Genomic DNA, 11,559 nt, shown 5'->3' on the forward strand with positions numbered 1-11,559 from the left:
TTTTCACGTATCAAACATAAAATATTAACCACTAAATAATATAAAATTTTATCTTATTTTTATTCTATTCAACTATTAAAATTAATTCTAGGCTAAATGGTCAACCTAGTCTCTAAGAGCACATAGAGATTTCTAGCTAGTTAGCCTCTAAATGTAAGCAAATTAATAAAAAAAAAAATCTTTTAAAATCTCTTTCGTAATTATGTTAGTCCTCGTGTATATAACTATATGAATGTCTATTTTTTAACGTCAACAAGAGTACTAATATAACATGTTAAGTATCAAATAATATCTTAATTGTTTGTCATATTGTATTTAGATTACTAGAGACTAAAATGAAATCATCATGATGACATGAACATCACGAATACAACAAATAAGATATTACTTCACATTTAATATCTCATATTTAAGTACTAACTTAAAATTTTCATACACTTGTATCTTTAGGAGGGTAAGTTACCATTTAGCTTTGATTCTAGTAATATTTTAATTTATCTTATCCTATCTATGAGGCTAAGTTAATCATAAGCGAAAATAAAGAATAGGGATTTCAAATTTCAGTTTCTAGGAGTCACCATATAGGCTGTGATGACTGGATGATGATTGGAGTAACACATTCTCTCATCCATGTTTTGAAATGCAATCGCGACATTAAATTTTGGAAAGAGAATATTATTTAGTAAATTTTATATAAATAAATTTTAAATAGAATACAATAAATTTACATGTTGCTACGAATGTCTTATAAACAAATATGTTTAAAAATAAATTTAAAATTATAACAATTTTTATAAATTATTTTATTTTAAAAAATATATTTGTATTATTTGGGAGAAAACCAGCAGACTCAAGGATTTCTGTGAGCTGTTTTGCTGTTTTGACTGCTTGCCCCACGCTACTGAAAAGGAGGGGTCTACCAACTTGAATGAGTCTGATCGCTGACAACATGCACGTACCAAATTAAGAAAATGCTTTCAGGGTAAAGCCAAATAAAAAATATGATAAAATAAAGTGAAATACAAGTAAATGACTAAAACATATATGTATATATATATATATATATATAATAACATTATTAAATAAATTGTTATTATATTTTTTTTAATTCCTATATGCACTGTTATTTTTACTGAAAAATTATTTTGAAACTATTTCAATTAGAAATCGGGAAATTAGTTTCTGATACATAAAAAAAATAAGAATTTTTTAAAGATGTATATTAGATATTGATTTAGAAACCAACTCTTAATTTAATTTTTGAATCAATTTTTATAATTATTGAATACTTTTAATTTCTAAATCAGTCTCTGATTAATAAATTCTTAGTAGTTTAATTTTTATGATATATATATATATATATATATATATATATATATATATATATATATATATATATCATTCTGAATTTAGTTAAAATCATCACAGATATATAGGAATTGAATTTCGACGGCAGAAACTGGTTTGAGAATAGTTTGATCATTGATGTATAGGTATCGTTACCATCTATATATAGGTGGCTGCTGAACAACATACTTATTGGAGCGAAGAAAGTTGTCGTTGTTGCATAGTTATGAAATAACGTAAGAATTTGACATTATGCATAATTTAGATTTTTCTAAACTTTAGTCGACATTAAGTTGTTTTTTTCTTTGGTACAAGCATTAAGTTGTTATTTAATAATCACATATTAAAAAAGATGTTAAAACATTAAAATACATGTGATGGTTTTTATTTTTTTTAGTAAATAACGAGTATGGTTATAACAATCATGACATGACATATACAATTCCAAAGCAAGAGGGTGCAGTGAGACTCGTAAGCAGGACCACTTAGATGCTTCCAGATTTTCATTCCAACCTTAATTAGATAAAGGTGTAGAATACACATATATTACGAATGCAAGGTGCATCAATTGCGGCTGAAAAAAATATCTTCAGCTTAGGTACGTGGGGCTGAACACAACTTGCAAACAAGAAGAAACAAGAACCGCAGAAAACCCCCTTCGAAATGTGCAATTCATTATGATATATATGCATAGAGCATTTTGATGATAATGATACTAGTAAGAATCAAGTCAATCTACTCTTTTAAAGCTACGTAGGGACCTCACACTGTCACACTCTTTACAAAATGTATGGCGGTGGGGTTGAGCTTGGATTATAGAGAAAATACCACTATTAAAGGAAATGAGACCTTTTTTCCCTCTAAACCCACAATTGATTTCGCAAGAAACAATCATACTCCACCGGTCCTACAATTATTATGCATGATAAATTCTCATATTAGTATGACATAATTATATATTCATGACTTAAATTTGAAATCATTATCAGTATCAATTGATTTATGTGCTCCATAGTAAATTATAGAATTGAGATTGAAATATTTAAACGCAATTTTGTTTAAAGTATGTGTTTACCTTTTCACATTTATCTTGCAGCTTCCTGAACTAAAGCCGGTTACTCTAGGATTGTGATTGTGGAAGGCAGTTCCATCAGTTTCATCCTATTATAGTCCTTCGCATCATTTGCGTATGCGATGTCAAAGATTTCTCAACTTGTTTGTTTTTTTTCTGCATTTATCCGTTTGCTTTTTCTTGTTTCTATTACAAGTTTACAACCTGTATGTTATCTTTATGCTTAGGCTATTTTCAGGTTTGTAATGGTCAATTGCAAGTTATGTACATACATATACGTACCTGCATTTTTACGTATGCCTCCACTCTAGTTGTTTCTTTTGTTTTTTGGTATTACATTCTAGCTACTTTACTTTAATAAAATTAAATGCGCCCTCTGCATATTTTATCTTGAAGGATAACTCCATTAATATTATCTTTCTTTTTAAAGCATGTGAAGATAGATTCAGAAAAAAAAACGAAAAAAAAAAAAACATGTGAAGATAGAAGGAAAATTAAGAAGAAAAAACAATAGATAAAAAACTGCGCCCCCTTGATATGATATTACTCATTGGATGAAAGTTGTTCTTTTAAAAAAATCTTACATATGCAATTTAAAGTTATTAAATGGAGAAAGAAGTGATCAAATTATACTAGTGTAATTTAAGTAATTATTACACTATTTATATAGAATGTGATTTTTATTAATTTAACAATTGAATTATATCTTTATATTATCAAGATTTTTTAAGTCAAATTTTGTTAAAATTAAATATCAATAAGTAAATAATCAAATTATCGATATTTTAATATAATTTAAAAATTTTATATTACGTCAATTTTAATTTATATGAATGATATAGTAAATAATTTTGAATTAATATAAAATTTTGTATACATAATCTATGTGAAAAGAGCTTTTCATCCAATGAGGATTTTGAAAAAATATTATCCAATTGAAAATTTTTAAATGATGTAATAAATGGTCAAAGTTACATCAATGTAATTGGTTATATATATATGAATGAAAGGAATGGATTCGGATCCTCTCAAATTGAATAATTGAAGAGTCTTTAATTAACAAATTTTTAACCATTAGATTAAATTAGTAGTGAGATTTAGCCACGTGTTCAATCGTTGTAACATGCAATGCTCCCATAAGGTTTCTTAACTCAAATGTCTCCAATTCTATCTGCGGTGACATTGGAAGAACTCTAGCAATTCTTATCACTCAAACGGTGGACGGAAGAGCAAATAATCTCTTAGTAATGTCGTCAAAGAGGTCATGGATTTCAGGAGAAGCAAGCGTACATGACGAGACCCGCTCTAAGTCATCGAGTCAACTCATCGATCGAGTAATTCAACTTGGAGCTCAACAATGAAGGTGGGAGCCTTAGTGAGGGTGGAGCCTGTGGTCGACAAAGGAGAGTGTGGAAGGAGAGAGATGAAAGGGTGGAAGGCAGCAATTGGAACCACTCCATCATAGAAATTGAATTTCAGTGGTTCTTAAAGATTCTTCGCTGTCATGTGCACTTGTTTTCTAGTAAAATATGTTATTAAAAACACTTTGAAGGAGAAAAATTATACAAGAGCTCTATAGTTTTAACAGGAAAATTAAGTTGAACACAGAATCAAATTTCAACTCCTAATTTTATTTAATAATTAAAAAATTATTAATTATGACTCTCCAATTATTTTCAATTGGAGAGGATACAGATTCAAAAGTAACCATGTTTTGCTGTCACATGATAATATCTTTTTTTAGTCAACCATAATTATTAACTTGATAACTATAAAAAGGAATAAAATAATTTAACTTCAAATTTAGCCGCCATGGGCTATTCCCCCCAAACCTTGAGATTTATATTTGCCTAAAGCTATGTTTCACAAAAGGACAGAAACAGGGTTGATAAAGGTAAAAAGAAAGAGAGAAAAATCGTCTTAATTGATTGTTTTAGAAAATAATTGATTGTTTTGAGTAAAAAATGAGTTTTTTCCTTAAATTAATTATTTTTATTACATAGAATATGACAATCAATTGTGGGGAAAAAATGTTTTTGTTTTTAAAAAAAAACGTTGATATGATATAGTTAAAAATGTCGCCTCTTGAGCATAGAATTGACATAAAAAGTATGCAACTCACATTTTTTTTCTTCTTTTCTTTTAGGTGGAGTTCAAATAGAAAAAAAATAGAAGAAATTTTAAAAAAATTGTGTGGGCTGTACACTTCTTTCTCTTTATTTTAATTTTAATATATATTATAAAAATGCTTTAATATAAATTTTGTATTTATTTTATTCTACAATTTATATATAATATACTAAAATTGATGCATTACTTTAAAAATGAAGTTAATATAATCTTATTTTTTATTTGAGTTTAAATAATATTATAAAACTATTTTATATTCTCAAAGAATCACAAATAAATAATTATTAATATGACTATTAAAATAATTATAATAAACATTAATAAATTTATAATTTATGATTGGACAATAATATATAATTTTTTTATCACTTATTTTTTTCATCAAAATTTTAGATAACAGAGACAAAAATAAACCCAAAGACAAACCTGTCCTAGATGCACCTTTACCTTACTCCATTATGTATTCTACCAAGTTGTATACAGTCATTTCCCTTTCAACTTACTTTTAAGTTTTAACCAAGAAAATTTTAGAGTGGTTGGTAGGTGATTCGATCATATTGTAAGTAGTAACTTTACATTGATGGTCTAAAGGGTTATTATGACCGAAGTAGAGGGTGAAACATGATGCGAGGTTAACTCCAAAACCAAGTGGTCCCCACACCCACACCCAAAGCTTGTGTTTAATATGTGACGTGCGTTAAATCCAACTCTTCCTTGTTCCCAAGCCAAACTGCAACACCGTCTTAACCCCTAACCAGCCAGATCGCGCCACGTCACCAGCCCCCTCACTCTCCACAGTCTGATCATAATTTAGCAACCATTCTATGATTCAGGCTCTTAGCTGGACCATAAGCAATTATTTTATTTATTCATTAACAACACAATCTTATTTATTTCAAAAAAAAAAATCTCTTTTTTAATTCTTAATCTTATTATTGAAAAATACTCAAATTTCATCTCACTCATTAAAATACAACTTATATATATATATTGAAAAATAACTAAGTTACTATCTTATTTCTTGAAATACAACTTATATATCTGATAGATAATATGAAATCTCGTTCACGCTTCCATCATCAAGTCATGAAATTTAATAATTATTAATCTAATATTTATAAAAAAAAATATTTATTATAAAGATTATAAAAAAATGATAAAAACATAATTTTAAACATTTAAATAAAAAATAATAATTTTTTAATTAATATCTTAAAAATATTGATTAGTATTGATTTTTAATTTTTTAATCAATATTCTAAAGCGATAGTATTTGTCTAACTCTATATAAATGAAAGCACTCAGCGTGTTATATTTCTCTCACTTCCTCACATTAATGTGTGTTTGTCACGAGACCCATAGTGCTGCCAAATTATAGTAACTCTCTTTCTCTATCTGAAGAAGAAGAAGTTCTGAAGAAGCATGTGTGGAGGTGCTATCATCTCAGACTTCATTGGTGTGAAGCGTGGCCGCAACCTCGCCGCGCAGGAACTGTGGTCCGAGCTTGACCCTTTCTCTGACCTCCTTGGCTTCGACACCACCACCACCACCACCACCAACCAACCACCCCTTCCAGACAAAAAAGGTATGTATCTACCTAATCAAAATCAAATTTTGACCCCTACCCACCTACCAGTGTATCTATCACTTTCTTGCTCTAGCTTGTTCTGTGTTTTTTAAGGTTGTTCTTTGGCTGTTGAATTCCCCACGTTCCAACTTTTCTATCTGGATTTTTGTCGCCCAATTTTCTTATTTTTGGTGTTATCTTCAGTGGTGTTTATTTAAAATTAAACTAACATCAATAAGAATTTTTTTGTTCCTTTATTGTATTATCAAACATGATGATCATAACATGTATATATGTGAGTCTGTCAAGCAAAAAAAAAAAACATGATGATCATAACATGTATATATGTGAGTCTGTCAAGCAAAAAAAAAACATGTATATACAAGGTCTAATATATATGAAATTCTCTTTGTATTAATCTGTTTTTTTTTTCAAACTGTAGTAGCTTTTTTTAAAAAAATTTCCAATCCTGTCTGATCTGAATATGATCTCTTTAAGCAGTTAAATTTTTTTCACCTAAATATACTAAATAAAATCACTCGCTGGATTAAACTGAAATAGCTCTGTAAATGTTTTAAATATTTATTTTTAATTTGTGTGGGGATTTTGGTTGGGTTTCTCGTGGTAGATAAAGAGGTGGTGTTAGTTGAATACCTTCAAAAGTAAGGTTGAAGCTTTTCACTAATTTGACATTAAAAACTAACAAAACACCAATGTTTCTTTTGCTCACGTTTTTTCCTTACAATTGAAGGAAAAGTATGAGTAAAAAGAAAAGGGAAAGTTTATAACTTTTTAAGAGTTTCTTAACTTGAGAAAAGCAAACTCATAAATAAGTAAATAAAATTCATTAGACAGAACAATCAAACTCACCCTGATCCTATCAGACCTTATCACAGTCCTCACGGTAGACACATGGACACATATATGGCCTTTCGCGGTTTCCAGAAAATCAATAATAGCCATTAGCAACCATCCCATCAAAAAAGATAAAACATTATTTTCTGAAGATAAAAAAGAAGTATGTACGTATTAATAATTTCATGTAATAATTAATTATTGTGTATAAAAAGTTTATAAACTTTTATTTAATAATCTTAAAAGAGATATCAATCATAATATATGTGACTTTGTGCGGATAAGTATGTGAAATTGATTGAAAGGTGTCACATGATGATAGATGGATTAACACAGTGTTTGTATGTGGCAGTGGTGTCATCATGTGAGAAGAAGAAGAAGAAAAGTGTGAGTGCAGAAAAGAAGAGTGGTGGGCGAGCTCGGAAGAACGTGTACAGAGGAATCAGGCAAAGGCCGTGGGGCAAGTGGGCCGCGGAAATAAGGGACCCACATAAGGGCGTCCGCGTCTGGCTCGGCACCTTCCCCACCGCCGAGGAAGCCGCCCGAGCCTACGACGACGCCGCCAAGCGCATCCGCGGCGACAAGGCCAAGCTCAACTTCCCGGCCACCGCTCCGCCACCCTCCAAAAAACAACGCTGCCTCAGCCCTGACACCACCACCGAACAAAGCAGCAGCTCACAATCCACCACTGGATCCACCGGATCGCCGCCTTCCGCCGCCTTCCACGGCGGAGGAGATGAACTCGACCTGAAACAACTTGAACGGTTTCTAGGGTTGGACAACATGGGTGCTGAGTGGGACAACATGGATGACCTGTGGATGCTGGACGACGTCGTTGTGCCCAACCGTCACTTAATTTACTAGAAGGGAGATAATTAATTAATTAATAAATGGCGTTTTCTTAAGTTATAGTTTTATAAAACTATGTTGGTGTATGTGTTCTTAGTTTTCTGTTTTGTCTTGTCCTCTCGCTTTGGTAATTTCTGTTTTGTACGGTCGAATGATTTCAAAATTATGTGCAACGTATCATGAGAGGGATGATTATATGTTATGATTATGATTATAAATAAAGGCCAATTAGGGTGTGTTAGCGTTTGGGTCGTGCATGTTTATATGTAGTTTATGCGTTGTATATAATATATTTGGCATGACATTATTTGGTTCTACTTGTTAAGCAAATATTATATAGTATGGTTCTACTTGTCGTTTTTGCAAACCTCGTTTATGATTGTGATGTTGGTGCATGAATTTGAGGTCTAGTTTCTAGATTATATATGTTCCATTGTCTTAACGTGTATATGTTTTTTTTTTTTTAAATGTAAATTATATTAAATCTAAAATGATACAATAATAGATGAAACATACTCAGCACTTAAAGAAAATTAAAAGTCTCCCTAATACAAGAAGACTTATATCAAGATGTTAAAACAAATCCAATAGGTACACTTATCTATATCTAAAAAATTTAATTTTGCTAATAATTTCTATTTAAGTTAAAACGTGTATATGTTTAGTTGGTCATTTAAATGAGCCTACTTGTTAATAAGAAATTATTATGCCTATTATTATCAATGAATAATCTCAATTGTCCTTTTTGTTGCGATTTAGTTTTATCAATAGCCGGCTAGAACTACTGTGTCCTTCCCTTCGTCCATTATTTTTAGTTTTTAAGTTTTAACTTTCTAATTTATAAAGGAATAGAGACTCTCATTATTTCGGAGTTTAATTAAAAAGTAAATTTAATATTATTAAAAATGATTTTCGTTAAAAATTGAATTCAAATATTATTCTACCGATTCAATCTTCATTAAATTAAATAAATAAATAAAACCTTCTATTATTATGCAATGCTAAGTTTCTGCATGTCCCGATCTACATGAATCCATATATTAATACATAATGCCTTGAAATGCAAATTAAGATTTTGGTTAAACGTGACTGCAAAATTGACATTCATCTAATCAAAGCTTAATTAATATCCCCAACTTACCTGCTTTTTTGTGTCACTTATTCTTGATGGCAGCAACTATATAATTTTTTAGCAATTAAAAAAAACACTTGTTACTTATTGAATAATCCTAGCTAGCTAAATGTAATTTCTATTTCTATAAAAAAAATAAAAAGTAATTTCCAACAATTAATCTAATAACTTACAACAGCTATCATTATAATTAACTTTAATTTTTATGACCTTGATTCTCTACTATTGACTACTTTTATGATTTTAATTTTTTTTTATGTTAAAATTTTCTTTAAATATCAAAGTCAAATTATTCAGCATTTTATCGAAATAATTTTTATATCAGTAACATAATTCTGCTTATTTTAGATTATACGTCCTAAAAATTAACTTTGTAGTTTTTTTTTACCGAAAGTAAAGTTATTTCATTTCATTCATGATAACGTTGTGAAATTAACTTTGTAGTTTTTTTTTATAGAAAGTAAATTATTTCATTTCATTCATGATAAAATTATGAACATGACAGGGAATACAATCAAAATCATAAATACCAACATTAAATCGTGATGTCCTCGTTAGCTTATAAGCAATAAAATTAGCTTCTCTTTAAACTAAACTGACACTAAAGTTGTTTAGGGGGCATTTAGTCTGAGAATTTTTACTTTTATTTTTATTAGTTCGACATTATATTTCACGAAATCGACAATAATAAATACTAGATTTATTTAATTTTTTATTATATTTTAAATAATTTTGCATTAGATGATTTATTTGAACTATTATGTCAATTAACATGATAAAAATATAATGTTTGCTTAAATATTTTTAAAATTTATTTTAAACTTGATTAAAAATATTTCAAGATTGATATAAGATTAATAGTGGAATACTATTTCATATGAAAAAAAACTAAAAATATAATGAAAGTAATTTATTTATAAATAAAAAAATATGAGTTTAAAATTAATTGAATACTAAAATTATAAAACTTCAAAATATATTTTATTTATAAAATAAAATTGAAAATTATATAAAAATATAATATAAATATACATATTTTGGTTATTTTAAAAATTTCAGCTGATTCAATAGATAATTTTATGAAACATTTAAAATTTAATAAGTAAATTTGACAACTTTCAACCCACTAACTTTTCATGTAATTTTATTTAATATAACCTGTGTACACAAGAGTATGAGATATGAAACATTTGTCAAATTATATATTATATACGAGAATATCATCAATCTTCAAAACAAAAGTACGTACGAATATATAACTCTAAACTATATATTCCATTTTTTGTTTTAAATCTTTATGTTTTAGAAAAATTTTCAAAATACATATATGGAAAACACATAAACATATTTTTCTTTTCTTTCATTTTCAAAAATTGAAAATACTTTTTGCAAACTAAAATCAAATAACTCATTGCTACCAAAAATAAAATTCTTTAAGAAGTAGGTTGAAAAAGTATTACTTTGAAAGTTAACCAGAAAAATAATACTTTAAACTTAGAAGAATTTAAGAAAGCTAAGTAAAAAAGGAAATTCACAAACAGAGGAAACTCCAATGCTATATGATACTTAGAGAAAAATATAAATATAATAAGTGATACAACATAATATGAAATAATTAGTTAATAGAAAATTAAGTTTTGAATAGAAGATTATTCTTATAATTAGTCTAAAAAATTAAAACTTGTAAAAATATCTTAACATGTAACAAAAAGTCAAAGGTTTTAAGTTATTACAATAATTAAAAAAAATAGTATAATATAAAGAGAAAAATAAATTGAATGCTCACATCAACTAGTTAAATTTAAATAATGGTCATAAGTTCAAACTTTAGTAGTATACAAATGTGTTATATATCAAAGTAAAAGATACATGTGGTTGTTAATATAGAGCAATAAGAAGAAGAGAAAGGAATAAGGAGAAATGACACAGTTTTAACGTGATTCAGTACACAATGTATGTACCATGGCTATACTAAGAGAACTTTTTATTACTTGCACCTTTTAAAGCTTATAAGGTGTATCTATATATAACACTAATGAGATACAAGTTTTTACAAACCAAAAGATGTGGGACAGATGAACTAAGACCATAAAACTCTAACAATTCTCACACTTGGGGTCTAAGTTTCAAACTCTAGTAGCTCCTTGTAAGAAATGAGTTCATCGACTCTTTACCTAGTGTAGCGCCTTCATCTTCAATTATCCTTGAAGGTAAACTGAGGCAATGCAAAGCCTCAGCTTGTCAGTTGTAACAACTTTAGTCAACATATCTATTAGATTCTCTAATCCTAAGATCTTCAACAAAGATAAGTCTCCACCATTTATCAACTCCTTGATAAAATGATATCTTAATTGAATATGTTTGCATCTAGAATGGAAGACTGGATTCTTAGCAAGACTTATAACACTTTGACTGTCACTGAACATTGAAGCATTATCTTGTTCTTTCCCTAATTCATTGAAAAAATTCTTTAGCCAAATCATCTCCTTAGCTGATTTTGAGATAGCTGTGTACTCGGCTTCTGTGGTTGAGAGAGCAACTCTATGTTGAAGTTTAAACTTCCAACTCATAGCAGTACCTCCCAAAGTAAAAATGTAGCCTGTGGTG

The 11,559-nt window shown here is 28.5% G+C and overlaps 1 protein-coding gene across 1 annotated transcript; it reads left to right on the plus strand.

Moving 5' to 3' along the window:
* The first annotated feature begins 5,856 nt into the window (after nt 1-5,856).
* On the plus strand, nt 5,857-8,172 carry LOC114388309 (ethylene-responsive transcription factor RAP2-3-like). Its single transcript, XM_028348726.1, has 2 exons — nt 5,857-6,134; nt 7,324-8,172. Exons 1-2 carry the CDS (start codon nt 5,972-5,974, stop codon nt 7,833-7,835), a joined length of 675 nt encoding a protein of 224 aa, XP_028204527.1. The 5' UTR covers nt 5,857-5,971; the 3' UTR covers nt 7,836-8,172.
* The last annotated feature ends 3,387 nt before the right edge of the window (nt 8,173-11,559 follow it).

Source organism: Glycine soja, chromosome 15 (genome assembly GCF_004193775.1).
Source record: "Glycine soja cultivar W05 chromosome 15, ASM419377v2, whole genome shotgun sequence".
NCBI lineage: Eukaryota > Viridiplantae > Streptophyta > Magnoliopsida > Fabales > Fabaceae > Glycine > Glycine soja.